Here is an 18412-nt window from a genome sequence, read left to right on the forward strand (position 1 = left end):
ATAGGTAAGACACCCCTCTAGCAGGCCTTACAGCCCTAAAGCAGGGTGCACTATACCATAGGTGAGGGCACCAGTGCATGAGCACTGTGCCCCTACAGTGTCTAAGCCAAACCTTAGACATCGTAAGTGCAGGGGAGCCATAAGAGTATATGGTCTGGGAGTCTGTCAAACCCGAACTCCACAGCACCATAATGGCTACACTGAAAACTGGGAAGTTTGGTATCAAACTTCTCAGCACAATAAATGCACACTGATGCCAGTGTACATTTTATTGTGAAATACACCCCAGAGGGCACCTTAGAGGTGCACCCTGAAACCTAACCGACTATATGTGTAGGCTGACTGGTTCCAGCAGCCTGCCACACTAGAGACATGTTGCTGGCCCCATGGGGAGAGTGCCTTTGTCACTCTGAGGCCAGTAACAAAGCCTGCACTGGGTGGAGATGCTAACAGCTCCCCCAGGCAGGAGCTGTAACACCTGGCGGTGAGCCTCAAAGGCTCACCCCTTTGTCACAGCACCACAGGACACTCCAGCTTAGTGGAGTTGCCCGCCCCCTCCGGCCACGGGCCCCACTTTTGGCGGCAAGGCCGGAGGAAACAAAGAAAACAACAAGGAGGAGTCACTGGCCAGTCAGGACAGCCCCTAAGGTGTCCTGAGCTGAAGTGACTCTAACTTTTAGAAAAGTTACCTCTAAGGGGAACCCTTGGACTCTGTGCATGCTATTCCTTACTTTGAAATAGCACATACAGAGCCAACTTCCTACAACAGACATTTAATTTAATAAGACTGCCTCTGTGACAGGTGACTACTAGTTAGTATACCAACCAAGGCATAAGAACAAGCACAAGTAAAATCATCACATGTATTACTTCTTCATCATAAAGTTTGTACAGTACTGTGCTGAGGATGTACACAGAGTCCAAGTGTGCCTACACTGGTACACTATATGGAGGACCTTGGGTTCCATTTCAGGAAAGCCATGCCGGTCTGGTGAAAATTTGAGCAGCAAAGCATTCCCTCCCAGATAGCTTTGTGTATTGCTGCATTCCTGTAAGCTGGGAGGGGCCTGCACTGGAAAATGGGAAAGACAGGCTCTCTATATGCTTTCAAAGGGCTCTTTGATTCAGTGAAAGACCACAAAGAATGGGCCTGGACACACCTCAGGAAGAGAGAGACGGGCTGATAAGGGAATCAACGAGTAGGGCTGGGAGTCCAGCATTAACTATTTGATGCACATATCACTGTGGCGGACATTCAGGTGTGAACCCTGGTCACTCCCATGAACCTTGGTTGGACTAATCAACTTCGGAGTCCTGGCTGCTTTGACAGGCATACTCCAGGAGGACAAGGAAAGGGGAAGGATGGTCAGTTAAAAGAAGCAGAACCCCAACATAAAAGATTAAAGAGTCAGACAGTAATGAAAATGTCACTTACCCAGTGTACATCTGTTCGTGGCATCAGTCGCAGTAGATTCGCATGTTTTGCAATAGCTCGCCATCTGGTGTTGGGCCGGAGTGTTACAAGTTGTTTTTCTTCGAAGAAGTCTTTTGAGTCACGGGACCGAGTGACTCCTCCTTTTGTCTCCATTGCGCATGGGCATCGACTCCATTGTGTCTGGAAAACTGGAAAAGGACTATAAGATGGGGAGTTTGAAACCCCAAACCTTATCATCTGCCGAGCAGCCAGGTGGGCTGTATGGGGGGGGAAGCTTTGCAAGACTTCTGCCTGTGACCAGGACTGTGGGCTTAGTCTTTCTAGTCGCCCTGCTGGGTGAGGGAACATCACCCAGGGAAACCAAGACCACCTGTCCTGGCGCACCAGCACCCGCTTGTTTACCAAGACCAGTGTGCCCTGAGACGAAGAGGAGAGCGCTGGAAGGAGCAAGGTCCAGGGGCAGCCATATTGTGAGGATTTCCTGTGCGAGGTGTGAGGAATCCAATCTTGCACCAATCAGGCCGTAATACAAGCTAGATTTTTTCGGCGACCCCCATGTGCCAGGAGGGGTCGTTGTGACGGAGTCAAGGAGCAAGGGTTGTGTGTAGGGCGACAAGCCGGCACGACCACGTGGTGTTGATCCCCGTGTTCCAAAGAAGGGGCCACCGTGGACATCAATGCCAGGTCAGCATGATCAGACTTGTGAGTGCTTTGGCGAGGGCCCCGTGGGTTGCCGGAGTAGCAGAGGCTAAGGGTTCAGGCTGTGATCTAAGACTGAGAAACTGCTGCTGCACACAAGCCGGGTCCTGCCTGCATACTGCGAACTGTGCCGAAGGGAGCCAGAGGATCAAAGGAAATCAATGGAGCCCCGTCAGAGCAAGAAGATAAACCTTCAACCCCCCTCCTCTGTTAAGGGAAGTGTGACTTATCATGCAATCTCCAGAATGGAAACAACCCTGATCGCTAGAACCAGTCAGTAGCATGGCTCGTAGTAGCCTGTGCCTACTAGGTGCTGCTGCTTGTGACCGCGGGCAGCCTCATTTTGCCGATCCAAAGCAGGAGTTTGCTGCACCACTGGAGGGTTCATATCACCAGAGCAGGTAAGCCATGAACTGGGCCTTCGGAGCCCGGGGGACATCCTGCCTTCAGTACTGCATCCCTGTAGACTCTTGTGACTCACCTTCCAAAAGGAGTCAGGATGAGAACTCTTGAGTACTGCCTAAGAGTTTACATTCCCTGGATGTGGTCATCAGTGGATAACACAGAAACTGTTACACTAAAGTTAGGACAAGGAGTGGCCTGACAACTACTAGAGCCCAAATAACGACGAATATTATTTGGCTGAATGTGTTGTCTCCTGATGGAGAGAAGGGGGTTCCCCGGTTCCAGTCTGCCAGCAGGTAAGTACCCACGTCTTCGGAGGGCAGACCAGGGGGGTTTTGTAGGGCACCGGGGGGGGGGACACAGGTCAGCACAGAAAGTACACCCTCAGCAGCACGGGGCGGCCGGGTGCAGTGTGCAAACATGCGTCGGGTTTTCAATGAGAGACCAAGGGGTCTCTTCAGCGGTGCAGGCAGGCAAGGGGGGGGGGGGGGGGGGGGGGGGGCTCCTCGGGGTAGCCACCACCTGGGCAAGGGAGAGGGCCTCCTGGCGGTCACTCCTGCACTGGAGTTCCGATCCTTCAGGTCCTGGGGGCTGCGGGTGCAGGGTCTTTTCCAGGCGTCTGGATTTCAGAGTCAGGCAGTCGCAGTCAGGGGGAGCCTCGGGATTCCCTCTGCAGGCGTCGCTGTGGGGGCTCAGGGGGGACAACTTGGGTTACTCACAGTCTTGGAGTCGCCTGGGGGTCCTCCCTGTAGCGTTGTTTCTTCAACAGTCGAGTCGGGGGTCGCCGGGTGCAGTGTTGCAAGTCTCACGCTTCTTGAGGGGATTGCAGGGGTCTTTAAATCTGCTCCTCTGGAAACAAAGTTGCAGTCTTTGTTGAACAGAGCCACTGTTCTCGGGAGTTGCTTGGAGGCAGGGCAGTCCTCTGAGGATTCAGGGGTCGCTGGTCCTGGGGAAAGCGTCGCTGGAGCAGTTTTCTTTTGAAGGCAGGAGACAGGCCGGTAGGACTGGGGCCAAAGCAGTTGGTGTCTTCTTTCTTCTTCTGCAGGGGTTTTTCAGCTCAGCAGTCCTCTTCTTCTGTAAGTTGCAGGAATCTAAATTCTTTAGGTTCAGGGAAGCCCTTAAATACTAAATTTAAGGGTGTGTTTAGGTCTGGGGGGTTAGTAGCCAATGGCTACTAGCCCTGTGGGTGGGTACACCCTCTTTGTGCCTCCTCCCAAGGGGAGGGGGTCACATCCCTAATCCTATTGGGAGAATCCTCCATCTGCAAGATGGAGGATTTCTAAAAGTTAGAGTCACCTCAGCTCAGGACACCTTAGGGGCTGTCCTGACTGGCCAGTGACTCCTCCTTGTTGCTTTCTTTGTTCCCTCCAGCCTTGCCGCCAAAAGTGGGGGCCGTGGCCGGAGGGGGCGGGCAACTCCACTAAGCTGGAGTGCCCTGCTGGGCTGTGACAAAGGGGTGAGCCTTTGAGGCTCACCGCCAGGTGTTACAGCTCCTGCCTGGGGGAGGTGTTAGCATCTCCACCCAGTGCAGGCTTTGTTACTGGCCTCAGAGTGACAAAGGCACTCTCCCCATGGGGCCAGCAACATGTCTCTAGTGTGGCAGGCTGCTGGAACCAGTCAGCCTACACAGATAGTCGGTTAAGTTTCAGGGGGCACCTCTAAGGTGCCCTCTGGGGTGTATTTTGCAATAAAATGTACACTGGCATCAGTGTGCATTTATTGTGCTGAGAAGTTTGATACCAAACTTCCCAGTTTTCAGTGTAGCCATTATGGTGCTGTGGAGTTCGTGTAAAACAGACTCCCAGACCATATACTCTTATGGCTACCCTGCACTTACAATGTCTAAGGTTTTGCTTAGACACTGTAGGGGCACAGTGCTCATGCACTGGTACCCTCACCTATGGTATAGTGCACCCTGCCTTAGGGCTGTAAGGCCCGCTAGAGGGGTGTCTTACCTATACTGCATAGGCAGTGAGAGGCTGGCATGGCACCCTGAGGGGAGTGCCATGTCGACTTACTCATTTTGTTCTCACTAGCACACACAAGCTGGTAAGCAGTGTGTCTGTGCTGAGTGAGGGGTCTCTTAGGGTGGCATAATACATGCTGCAGCCCTTAGAGACCTTCCCTGGCATCAGGGCCCTTGGTACCAGAGGTACCAGTTACAAGGGACTTATCTGGATGCCAGGGTGTGCCAATTGTGGAATCAAAAGTACAGGTTAGGGAAAGAACACTGGTGCTGGGGCCTGGTTAGCAGGCCTCAGCACACTTTCAATTCAAAACATAGCATCAGCAAAGGCAAAAAGTCAGGGGGTAACCATGCCAAGGAGGCATTTCCTTACAACCGCCTCCAGCAGGATGGCTAGTGATTTAGCATACCAAAGCCAGGGACCTCAAAGTCCCTGCGCATTTGACATGCGAACCCAGCATTCTCCAGAACTACAGGATATCACCCCCTTCCCTGAGGCCTATTTGGCACCAGGACAGGCGGGAAATTAGCTATTCTAGGAGGCGTGGAAGTACATCCAGGTCAGAGATACCCCAGAGTGCCTGGTGTGCCCCACTCTAGGAAAATTCTGCCATCTTGGTGATAGCAGAATTAGGAACTATCAGACTGTGTTATGCCCACTACGTGAAGTGGACATATAAGGGGTGTAGTGACACAGAGTAAGTAGCCCATTGGCTACTGCCATTCACTCCCCATAATACCCTTAAATCTAGTATTTGGGGGAGCCACTGACACTAGGAAAGTAGATTCTATAGACTCAACAAGGAGGACACCAAGGAGCCATGAGGAGCAATAACAGAGGTGCAGCAACTGACTTGGCACTAACCCTCCTGGCCTCGATAATTGTACAATAGATGACTCTTCCTGGCCGGCCTCCAAAAGCCTAGGAGGGCTGCCAGCACTTTGAGTATCAGCCAGCATCTCCCGTGGAGCAGCGGAGTTACTCCCATGCACTCTGTATGCACCCCACAAAAGACAGGCAGAGATAGCCTCTGCCAGGACGACCCAGACAGATAAAACACTGCACCTGACGCCCGCAGCCCAAGTAAGAGTGAACCGATGGTGCCCCTGCAGTGTAGGGACCCTCAAGAGTTGAAGCCCCTCCCCCTTTGGGTTTGACCAGACTGGATCCCACCCAGTACCAACCTGCAGCCTCTTTCTGAAAGAAAGCAAGAACCGCAATTGGTGGGAAAAGCCTAAGGCTGCTCAACCACACTACCCCAGCTAGTGCATCTTAGGATTGCTAGAGCAAGCCCATGTCCACTTAAAAGGGATACCTGGGCTCTTTACACAGTATTTGGTATTCTATATAAGGAGCCAGTTTCCTACAGGTCCCACCGTAAGCACTGGGGTGCAGAAACAAGTAGATTGGGCCTGCTGTCCACACGGCATGCGGTGGGCCCGAGGGGGGGGGGGAAATAACGTAGACCAGACCCAACACCCAAAAGGCACACAGTGAGCCTGGGGGTACGAACTTCAATGCAGATTGAGCCCACAGGGAAAATTTTGTGACACCAAAATGGAAGTTAATATCCGGTCTACTGCTGCAAAAACAATACAGCAAAAATGTCCTTAATTGTGCTGCAAAATGTCCTTAATTGTACTGCAAAATTTGCTCATCTATGCCATAATAGCCTGGGGGTATGAGCAGGATATGTTGCCAAAGTTCCATTAAGAGAAATTAACTTTCAGGGTTGGAGGTGAACAAGGGACACATTCCTTAAGTATGAGAAACAGAGGTGCACAGATGAAAAGGAAAAGGAGGCAACAATATCTGCAACTAACTCACCACCATCCTCAACGCATCCATTGCCACAGTCACCTTTACTGACGCATGGAAGCACGCAGAAGTCAGAAGTCTCCTCAAGAAACCCTCTGCCGACCCTAGCAAACTCCAGAACTACCACCCCATCTCGCTGCTCCCTTTCCCATCCAAATTCCTGAAGAAGGCCATGAACAAGCAGCTCACCGAACATCTGGAGAAAAATAACCTGCTAGACACCTACCAATCTGTTTTCCATGCCAACCACAGCACAGAGACCACCTGGATTGCCTCCACTGGAGACATCCCCACCCTGCTCGACAGGGAAGAATAGGTGGCCCTGATCCTCCTCGACTTGTCCACAGTCTTCGGCACCATATCCAACTACACACTCAGCAAGACAAGAGACTACACCGGATCATGGGAGACGCACTCAAGTGGATTGCATTATTCCTCATGGGACAAACGCAGAGAATCAGACTACCCCCCCCCCCCTTCACTTCGGAACACATGAGCACCATCTGTGGTTTATCTTAAGGTTCAGCCCTCAGACTCACCCTCTTCACCACCTACATGATGCCTCTAGCCAACATCATCAGAACCCATGATCTCAACATCTTGTCCCAGTTCATCCTTTTGCTCTCAACAGACCCCACCACCACTAAGACCAACTTCCACTACTGCATGAAGAATGTTGTGGACTGGACAAAGGACAACTGTTTGAGCTCAACACTGGCAAGACCAAAGTGCTGATCTTTGGAAACCACACCTTCCACTGGAATGACACTTGATCGCCTGCCAAAATAAAACCTATCCCCACCCCAAAAGGCCACGCCGGCATCATCCTAGACAGCAAAAATCACAAGGAAACAGATAAACTGTCTGCTTCCACACTCTCCACCTGCTCTGAAGGATCTTCAAATGGCTCCCCATCAGCATGAGGAAAGCAGTCAGGCAAACCTTAATCTCCAGCTGACTGGACTACGGCAATGCACTGTATGCAGGAACCAGCACCAAACTCATGAGAAGACTCCAGACAATACAGAACACACACAGCAGCCACACTGATCTTCAACCTGCCAATCGGATCCACATCACCTAACACCTGAGAAACTTCCACTGGCTCCCGGTCCATAAAAGATGACAATTTAAGTTATTGCCACACACCTTTAAAGCCCTCCACGTCCAAGTACCAGCATACATGAATCATTGCCTGAACTTCCACCAACCATACAGCATCCTTTGCTCCGCTTCCCTCACAGACACGCGCTTCTGTCATAGCCACATCTGTGGCCCTTCTTCCTTCCTCGCTGCCAAATCTTGGAATGCCCTCCCCTTTTAACCCTGAACATCACCCTCTGTGACAAGACTTCAGGAAGAGACTCAAGAGCTGGCTATTTGACTAAGCACAGCACCTGGATACCCTCATGGGTGATCAGCTGCACTTTGCAAGTACTGATTGATTGATTATTATGAAAGGCAACAATGAGGTGGGTCAGTTGTCAAAAGAAACCAAGAAAACAATTTGTGAAAAATAGATGTTTAAACCTTAAGTTTTGGTTACAAACTAAGTATTACAAATTTGACATTCAAATGTAGTGAATTACACAGGTGTATTTTGTCAGTGGACACACAGAAAGAAGTACTAGGGAGATACAGATATAAGGGTAGAGAAATTAGGTGGTAATACAGGCAGGTTGACAGAAGGCTTGTGAGGAGCAAGGTGGGGAAGCTAAGCGAAGCAAAAAGAAAGGTCTTCCACTTCAGAAAGTTTAACTACCTTCACTTAGACGAGTCCAACATACCTGGCTGGCAAAATCAAAACCAGATTTGAAACACAGACCATTTATTAGGGAGTTACCTGGACAGGTGGATATGTGCTTTCTCCATGACTGCCAACCATGCCAATAGTGGTTGAAGGTCATTCTCACTGGGAAGGTAATCATATAGAGCCTAAAAATAAAAAATAAAACACTGTTGATTACAGGCACAAATGCTAAAGACTACATAAGAATGCTAAAGTAAGTGAAGTTGATGTAGATTTAGAGCAGGCTCAGAAAAAAATTCAAAATATTATAAACAGCAGTGACAGACTTGATGATGGAAAATGAGCTCCAGCACAACACTGAGAAAAGTGAAGCTCCCAAGTGGTAGGCAACAAAGATGATATTTGGTCAGTTTCCCGGTTACGATATAATATGGAACAATCTCCTTCTCAATCTGAGACAGTCAGGAGCCTAGGAGCCATTTTGGATTGCAATCTTTCACTGAGTCCCCAGATCACTAAAGTATTAGCGTCCTGCTTTAAGGCTCCAACAACTCTCAGAGAAAATAATTCTTTTTTTACCTACCAAATGTAGTAAAACGTTTTAACAGGCTGCAATGACATCCCACCTGGACTTTGGTAACTCACATAATGTGGGATTACCCAAGAACTTGCCGGCCAGACTTCAAATGGTGCAAAACAGGGCAGGTAGACTGATTAGTCAAAAGTCTGCTTCCCATCATTTAGCTAACCTGGACAGGCTTTCAGTTTGGAAACATGTCTGGTTAAATAGCGTCTCCATAGCACACCAAGCTTTCTATGATCAAGGACTACCTTCCTATGTGAACAATTTGAAAAATATCTTCCTTCTCGCCAGATAAGATTTAACTCAGCATTACTACTAAACTAAAACTTCTGGAGTTCAAAAGATATAGGCCAACAGCAAAGCCCACACGAACAGCCAAACTCTAGAATTTGTAGCCCGTTCAGATTAAAATGTCGAGCCACTTTGTTATTTGCTTTATCGCTTCTCTTAAAACTGCCATTGTGTTTTCTGCTGTGTCTAAATTTCGACCGTTCAGGAGCCATGCTGTTAGTTTCAAATATTCTGGGTCTGGGTTAAATACTCCTTCCTCTTTTCATTCCACTGACAACAGATCTTGTTGTTTTGGTAGCCTTTGAAATCTCCTTTTAGCTAGCTACACTACCCCCAAGTACCAAGTTTGTCTTATCCACTACTGTACAATTAAAAGTAAGGTCGTGCGACTCCTTTTGCATTGTGCAACAGTGGAAGTTGGAGAAAAGTGTATGCAAATGTCCCTGACCAGTTCATCAAAAAGGCATTCCCCAAAGACAGAGGGTGTTATCTGTCTGGAGGCAAAGTACTGGCATTTCACGGTCCGAGGAGGTGCAAATAGATCCACTGTTGGTGTACGCCACTTCTGAAAAATCCTTTGTACAACTCTCTGAGCTCCTATTTGTGGGACTGTGAGGCCTGCCTGCTCAGTCTGTATGCCTCGACACTGTCCTTATCTGGAAGATGTATCGCTTGAATATCCATATTTCTTTGTATGGCCCATTTCCTGAGTTGCTGAGCTAGCCTTGGTGGGTGGAGATTGAGAATGTTTGTTGATGTAAAAACGTGGTTGTATTGCCTGTTTGAATCAATATTGTCTTTCATCAAAGATGTCTTTGGAAAACTTTCAAAGCTAGAAAGAATGTCTTTAGTTCAAGGAAGTTTATGTGCTGTACAGCATCCTGATCCCTCCAGATTTCTCACATTTCCATGGACCCCATGTGTGCTCCCCATCCTATATGTGAGGCGCCTGTGGTTATTGTCACAAATGGAGTTGGTTGCAGCAATGGTCAATCTTTGTGTAACGTTTTCCCTGTCCCACCACACTATCCTCCTGTACCTTCTGCGTGACAACCACTGGATCTTTCCAACTCCCTACTGCTTATGACCACAGATGTTGCAGCCACTCCTGAATTGGTCTCATATGAAGTCTCACATGTGGGATTAAGGGAATGCATGATGACATCTTTCCCAATAGTTTCCCCACTGTCCTTGACGTCAGAGCTTTCCCCTTCTGGTAAATGAGAGTCTCTCCCAGAAGAGACTGTGTTCTTTTCTCACTGGGGAATGCTTTATCACTGGGGAATGTTTAATCCTGTTACTAAGAAAATCTTTTACTGTTCTGGAGAGAAGTTTTCTATGTTTAATGAGAAACCTAGTGCATACAGAGTCTTCATCACTATTTGAATGTTCTGTTTGTGTCTTTGGTATTAGTTTGCTCTTACTAAGCAATCATTGAGGTACGGATATAGATGTATACCCCTTCTTCTGAGATGCCCCGCCAATGCTGCAAGACACTATGGGCCTGATTCTAACTTTGGAGGACGGTGTTAAACCGTCCCAAAAGTGGCGGATATACCACCTACCGTATTACGAGTCCATTATATCCTATGGAACTCGTAATACGGTAGGTGGTATATCCGCCACTTTTGGGACGGTTTAACACCGTCCTCCAAAGTTAGAATCAGGCCCTATGTGAACACTCTTGGCGCTGATTTTATTCTGAAATGATAGCACTGTGAATTGATGGCGTTTTCCATTTACCGCAAACCTCTTGTGTTCTGCATTCATAGGAATGTGCAAGTCGGCATCTCTCAAGTCTATTGTTGCCATGTAATCTCCTTTTTGCAACTGTAGAATGACTTCCTGTAAACTATCATCTTGAATTTTTGCATTTTTTGAACTGTTTATAAAGAAATGGCTCCCTGTTGCAGTTACCCCCCACTTTTTGCCTGATACTGATGCTGACTTGACTGAGAAGTGTGCTGGGACCCTGCTAACCAGGCCCCAGCACCAGTGTTCTTTCACCTAAAATGTACCATTGTTTCCACAATTGGCACAACCCTGGCACCTAGGTAAGTCCCTTGTAACTGGTACCCCTGGTACCAACGGCCCTGATGCCAGGGAAGGTCTCTAAGGGCTGCAGCATGTCTTATGCCACCCTAGGGACCCCTCACTCAGCACAGACACACTGCTTGCCAGCTTGTGTGTGCTGATGGGGAGAAAATGACTAAGTCGACATGGCACTCCCCTCAGGGTGCCATGCCAACCTCCCACTGCCTGTGGCATAGGTAAGTCACCCCTCTAGTAGGCCTTACAGCCCTAAGGCAGGGTGCACTATACCACAGGTGAGGGCATATGTGCATGAGCACTATGCCCCTACAGTGTCTAAGCAAAACCTTAGACATTGTAAGTGCAGGGTAGCCATAAGAGTATATGGGCTGGGAGTCTGTCAAAAACGAACTCCACAGCTCCATAATGGCTACACTGAATACTGGGAAGTTTAGTATCAAACTTCTCAGAATAATAAACCCACACTGATGCCAGTGTTGGATTTATAAAAAAATGTACACAGAGGGCATCTTAGAGATACCCCCTGTATTTTACCCAATTGTTCAGTGCAGGACTGACTGGTCTGTGCCAGCCTGCTGCTGAGAGACGAGTGTCTGACCTCATGCGGTGAGAGCCTTTGTGCTCTCTGAGGACAGAAACAAAGCCTGCTCTGGGTGGAGGTGCTTCACACCTCCCCCCTGCAGGAACTGTAACACCTAGCAGTGAGCTTCAAAGGCTCAAGCTTCGTGTTACAATGCCCCAGGGCACTCCAGCTAGTGGAGTTGCCCGCCTCCTGGACCCAGCCCCCACTTTTGGCGGCAAGTCCAGGAGAGATAATGAGAAAAACAAGGAGGAGTCACTGGCCAGTCAGGACAGCCCCTAAGGTGTCCTGAGCTGAGGTGACTCTGACTTTTAGAAATCCTCCATCTTGTAGAAGGAGGATTCCCCCAATAGGATTAGGGATGTGACCCCCTCCCCTTGGGAGGAGGCACAAAGAGGGTGTACCCACCCTCAGGGCTAGTAGCCATTGGCTACTAACCCCCCAGACCTAAACACGCCCTTAAATTTAGTATTTAAGGGCTACCCTGAACCCTAGAAAATTAGATTCCTGCAACAACAAGAAGAAGGACTGCCTAGCTGAAAACCCCTGCAGAGGAAGACCAGAAGACAACAACTGCCTTGGCTCCAGAAACTCACCGGCCTGTCTCCTGCCTTCCAAAGAACACTGCTCCAGCGACGCCTTCCAAAGGGACCAGCGACCTCTGAATCCTCTGAGGACTGCCCTGCTTCGACGACGACAAGAAACTCCCGAGGACAGCGGACCTGCTCCAAAAAGACTGCAACTTTATCCAAAGGAGCAGCTTTAAAGAACCCTGCAATCTCCCCGCAAGAAGCGTGAGACTTGCAACACTGCACCCGGCGACCCCGACTCGGCTGGTGGAGAACCAACACCTCAGGGAGGACCCCCGGACTACTCTACGACTGTGAGTACCAAAACCTGTCCCCCCTGAGCCCCCACAGCGCCGCCTGCAGAGGGAATCCCGAGGCTTCCCCTGACCGCGACTCTCTGAAACCTAAGTCCCGACGCCTGGAAAAGACCCTGCATCCGCAGCCCCCAGGACCTGAAGGACCGGACTTTCACTGCAGAAGTGACCCCCAGGAGTCCCTCTCCCTTGCCCAAGTGGAGGTTTCCCCGAGGAAGCCCCCCCCTTGCCTGCCTGCAGCGCTGAAGAGATCCCTTGATCTCTCATTGACTTTCATTGCGAACCCGATGCTTGTTCTAACACTGCACCCGGCCACCCCCGCGCCGCTGAGGGTGAAATTTCTGTGTGGGCTTGTGTCCCCCCCGGTGCCCTACAAAACCCCCCTGGTCTGCCCTCCGAAGACGCGGGTACTTACCTGCTGGCAGACTGGAACCGGGGCACCCCCTTCTCTCCATTGAAGCCTATGCGTTTTGGGCACCACTTTGAACCCTGCACCTGACCGGCCCTGAGCTGCTGGTGTGGTAACTTTGGGGTTGCTCTGAACCCCCAACGGTGGGCTACCTTGGACCAAGAACTGAACCTTGTAAGTGTCGTACTTACCTGGTAAAACTAACAAAAACTTACCTCCCCCAGGAACTGTGAAAATTGCACTAAGTGTCCACTTTTAAAATAGCCATTTGTGAATAACTTGAAAAGTATACATGCAATTGAAATGATTCAAAGTTCCTAATGTACTTACCTGCAATACCTTTCAAACAAGATATTACATGTTAAATTTGAACCTGTGGTTCTTAAAATAAACTAAGAAAAGATATTTTTCTATAACAAAACCTATTGGCTGGATTTGTCTCTGAGTGTGTGTACCTCATTTATTGTCTCTGTGTATGTACAACAAATGCTTAACACTACTCCTTGGATAAGCCTACTGCTCGACCACACTACCACAAAATAGAGCATTAGTATTATCTCTTTTTACCACTATTTTACCTCTAAGGGGAACCCTTGGACTCTGTGCATGCTATTCCTTACTTTGAAATAGCACATACAGAGCCAACTTCCTACATTGGTGGATCAGCGGTGGGGTACAAGACTTTGCATTTGCTGGACTACTCAGCCAATACCTGATCACACGACAAATTCCAAAAATTGTCATTAGAAATTGATTTTTGCAATTTGAAAAGTTTTCTAAATTCTTAAAAGACCTGCTAGGGCCTTGTGTTAGATCCTGTTTAGCATTTCTTTTAGAGTTTAAAAGTTTGTAAAAGTTTGAATTAGATTCTAGAACCAGTTTTAGTTTCTTAAAAAGTATTCCAACTTTTAGAAGCATAATGTCTAGCACAGATGTGAATGTGGTGGAACTCGACACCACACCTTACCTCCATCTTAAGATGAGGGAGCTAAGGTCACTCTGTAAAATAAAGAAAATAACAATGGGCCCCAGACCTTCCAAACTACAGCTCCAGGAGCTGTTGGCAGAGTTTGCAAAGGCCAACCCCTCGGAGGATGGCAACACAGAGGATGAAGATAGTGACTTGGAGGAAAATTCCCCCCTACCAGTCCTATTTAGGGAGAACAGGGTCTCTCAAACCCGGACTCCAAAAATAGTAGTCAGAAATGCTGGCTCCCTCACAGGAGGGTCCAGCCTCTCTGAAATCACTGAAGGTAACTCCAGTGAAGAGGACATCCAGTTAGCCAGGATGGCCAAAAGATTGGCTTTGGAAAAACAGATCCTAGCCATAGAAAGGGAAAGACAAGAGATGGGCCTAGGACCCATCAATGGTGGCAGCAACATAAATAGGGTCAGAGATTCTCCTGACATGTTGAAAATCCCTAAAGGGATTGTAACAAAATATGAAGATGGTGATGACATCACCAAATGGTTCACAGCTTTTGAGAGGGCTTGTGTAACCAGAAAAGTGAACAAATCTCACTGGGGTGCTCTCCTTTGGGAAATGTTCACAGGAAAGTGTAGGGATAGACTCCTCACACTCTCTAAAAAAGATGCAGAATCTTATGACCTCATGAAGGGTACCCTGATTGAGGGCTTTGGATTCTCCACTGAGGAGTATAGAATTAGATTCAGGGGGGCTCAAAAATCCTCGAGCCAGACCTGGGTTGATTATGTTGACTACTCAGTGAAAACACTGGATGGTTGGGTAACTGGAAATGAAGTGTATGACTATGTTGGGCTTTATAATTTGTTTATGAAAGAACACATTTTAAGTAACTGCTTCAATGAAAAGTTGCATCAGTATCTGGTAGACCTAGGTCCAATTTCTCCCCAAGAATTGGGAAAGAAGGCAGACCACTGGGTCAAGACTAGGGTAACCAAAACTTCCACTGGGGGTGACCAAAAGAAAGGGGTTACAAAGCCTCCCCAGGAGAAAGTGGGTGACACTAGAAACAAAGAAAAAGAGTCCCCTGTAGGCACCCAAAAACCAGACCAGGTGGGTGGGCCCAGAGACACAACCCAAAACCAAGGTGGGTACCAGGGTAAGAGCTGGGATGCCACTAAGGCATGGTGCCATAACTGTAAACAGACAGGGCACCACACCAAGGACACTTCTTGTCCCAAAAACAAACCCCCTAGCAAAATCCCAGGGGTGACCAGTGTAGCCATTGGGGATGACTCCTCAGATGAGGAGGTCTTCATAGCCTTCAACTGGAAAAAGGGCCCAACAGGTGAGTTGGAGATTCCAGAGGGAAGTAGACACTTCCACCACCTACAGGTGAATGGAATCCCAGCCACTGCCCTGAGAGACACTTGTGCCAGTCACACTATTGTGCATGACAGGCTGGTGTTCTCAAACCAGTACATCCCAGGTGAGATGGCCAGAGTAAGAGTTAGCCCAGACAGGGTCACTAATAGGCCTGTGGCTTTTGTGCCCATAGAAGTGGGTGGAACTTTTAGCTGGAGAAGGGTGGTAGTCAGTACAGACCTCCCCCTTGATTGTCTCCTTGGAAATGACTACCCAGAGGTTAGTCAGAGCCTAAGAGAAGAACTGGTCCAGGGCCAGTCCTCTCCCAAGGAGTCTGGAGTGCCTACCTCTGCAGTAAATGCAAGTAGGCCCCAGAAGAAAAAGAAAAGGAAACAGAGTAGGAAAGGTGGACAACCTTTAGCCAAGGTTCCAGCAAGCCAAGGAGATTCTGCTCCAGTGGGGGAGAACTCCAAAAGTGGCTCTGATAAAATCCAACCTGACCCACAAGAAGTCCTGGCTAGTCAGGCAACTGTTAAGCCTGAGTGGGTGGCTCCTCAGCTAACAGAAGAAAGAGTGGAAGAAGGGTGTTTACTACAAGATGTGGTAACCCCCCACTCTAATACAGCAGACAGGCACCCTGAACCCAAAGAAGCCTGTAACTTAGCCCCTTCCCTTGTAGGTGAAGAGCTAAAGGTGTGGTTCTGGGCACTGACAGCTGTCAGTGGCCTCTGCTGGGTGTTAGCCTTTATGGCTGCACTATCCTTGGCATGGTGGTCTGACCCCATGCCAAATAACAAGTTAGGCCCCCTGACCCTGTTGGTCATGGTGGGGTTACTCCAGCTCTGGGTAACCTCTTTGGGTAAGCTAGGGGTGACCCTGGCTAAGATAAGATTAGCAGAGGTGGATACCTCTAACCCCAAAAGAGAGAGAATGGGTGAAGACATAAAAAGCACAGACAAGAGGCAGTTCAGACTAGGTCCTATCACTGTGGAAGTGGGTCAGTTCCCCAGAGGGAATGACCTGAACAGGAGGATGTAAGGCAGAGTAGGCCCTGCAACAAACCAGCCTATTTCCTCTACTCTTCCTCGCCTGACAGACTAGGAAGACTCTCCCACCTTTGGCTGAGTCTCCTGGCCTGTGGGCTGGGGGGGGCTTGTGTAAAGAAATGGCTCCCTGTTGCAGTTACCCCCCACTTTTTGCCTGATACTGATGCTGACTTGACTGAGAAGTGTGCTGGGACCCTGCTAACCAGGCCCCAGCACCAGTGTTCTTTCACCTAAAATGTACCATTGTTTCCACAATTGGCACAACCCTGGCACCTAGGTAAGTCCCTTGTAACTGGTACCCCTGGTACCAACGGCCCTGATGCCAGGGAAGGTCTCTAAGGGCTGCAGCATGTCTTATGCCACCCTAGGGACCCCTCACTCAGCACAGACACACTGCTTGCCAGCTTGTGTGTGCTGATGGGGAGAAAATGACTAAGTCGACATGGCACTCCCCTCAGGGTGCCATGCCAACCTCCCACTGCCTGTGGCATAGGTAAGTCACCCCTCTAGTAGGCCTTACAGCCCTAAGGCAGGGTGCACTATACCACAGGTGAGGGCATAGGTGCATGAGCACTATGCCCCTACAGTGTCTAAGCAAAACCTTAGACATTGTAAGTGCAGGGTAGCCATAAGAGTATATGGGCTGGGAGTCTGTCAAAAACGAACTCCACAGCTCCATAATGGCTACACTGAATACTGGGAAGTTTAGTATCAAACTTCTCAGAATAATAAACCCACACTGATGCCAGTGTTGGATTTATTAAAAAATGCACACAGAGGGCATCTTAGAGATACCCCCTGTATTTTACCCAATTGTTCAGTGCAGGACTGACTGGTCTGTGCCAGCCTGTTGCTGAGAGACGAGTGTCTGACCTCATGCGGTGAGAGCCTTTGTGCTCTCTGAGGACAGAAACAAAGCCTGCTCTGGGTGGAGGTGCTTCACACCTCCCCCCTGCAGGAACTGTAACACCTAGCAGTGAGCTTCAAAGGCTCAAGCTTCGTGTTACAATGCCCCAGGGCACTCCAGCTAGTGGAGTTGCCCGCCTCCTGGACCCAGCCCCCACTTTTGGCGGCAAGTCCAGGAGAGATAATGAGAAAAACAAGGAGGAGTCACTGGCCAGTCAGGACAGCCCCTAAGGTGTCCTGAGCTGAGGTGACTCTGACTTTTAGAAATCCTCCATCTTGTAGAAGGAGGATTCCCCCAATAGGATTAGGGATGTGACCCCCTCCCCTTGGGAGGAGGCACAAAGAGGGTGTACCCACCCTCAGGGCTAGTAGCCATTGGCTACTAACCCCCCAGACCTAAACACGCCCTTAAATTTAGTATTTAAGGGCTACCCTGAACCCTAGAAAATTAGATTCCTGCAACAACAAGAAGAAGGACTGCCTAGCTGAAAACCCCTGCAGAGGAAGACCAGAAGACAACAACTGCCTTGGCTCCAGAAACTCACCGGCCTGTCTCCTGCCTTCCAAAGAACACTGCTCCAGCGACGCCTTCCAAAGGGACCAGCGACCTCTGAATCCTCTGAGGACTGCCCTGCTTCGACGACGACAAGAAACTCCCGAGGACAGCGGACCTGCTCCAAAAAGACTGCAACTTTATCCAAAGGAGCAGCTTTAAAGAACCCTGCAATCTCCCCGCAAGAAGCGTGAGACTTGCAACACTGCACCCGGCGACCCCGACTCGGCTGGTGGAGAACCAACACCTCAGGGAGGACCCCCGGACTACTCTACGACTGTGAGTACCAAAACCTGTCCCCCCTGAGCCCCCACAGCGCCGCCTGCAGAGGGAATCCCGAGGCTTCCCCTGACCGCGACTCTCTGAAACCTAAGTCCCGACGCCTGGAAAAGACCCTGCATCCGCAGCCCCCAGGACCTGAAGGACCGGACTTTCACTGCAGAAGTGACCCCCAGGAGTCCCTCTCCCTTGCCCAAGTGGAGGTTTCCCCGAGGAAGCCCCCCCTTGCCTGCCTGCAGCGCTGAAGAGATCCCTTGATCTCTCATTGACTTCCATTGCGAACCCGACGCTTGTTCTAACACTGCACCCGGCCGCCCCCGCGCCGCTGAGGGTGAAATTTCTGTGTGGGCTTGTGTCCCCCCCGGTGCCCTACAAAACCCCCCTGGTCTGCCCTCCGAAGACGCGGGTACTTACCTGCTGGCAGACTGGAACCGGGGCACCCCCTTCTCTCCATTGAAGCCTATGC

At 49.5% G+C, this 18412-nt stretch overlaps 1 protein-coding gene across 1 annotated transcript in view; it reads right to left on the reverse strand.

Moving 5' to 3' along the window:
• The window catches only part of RRP12 (ribosomal RNA processing 12 homolog), a 682638-nt gene that overhangs the window by 554574 nt on the left and 109652 nt on the right, over positions 1-18412 (reverse strand). Inside the window, exon 10 of the mRNA XM_069239610.1 lies at positions 8168-8259. Within this exon, the coding sequence (XP_069095711.1) occupies positions 8168-8259 (92 nt within the window). The remainder of the gene's footprint in view (positions 1-8167; positions 8260-18412) is intronic.

This window comes from Pleurodeles waltl, chromosome 6, assembly GCF_031143425.1.
Source record: "Pleurodeles waltl isolate 20211129_DDA chromosome 6, aPleWal1.hap1.20221129, whole genome shotgun sequence".
NCBI classification, from domain to species: Eukaryota; Metazoa; Chordata; class Amphibia; order Caudata; family Salamandridae; genus Pleurodeles; species Pleurodeles waltl.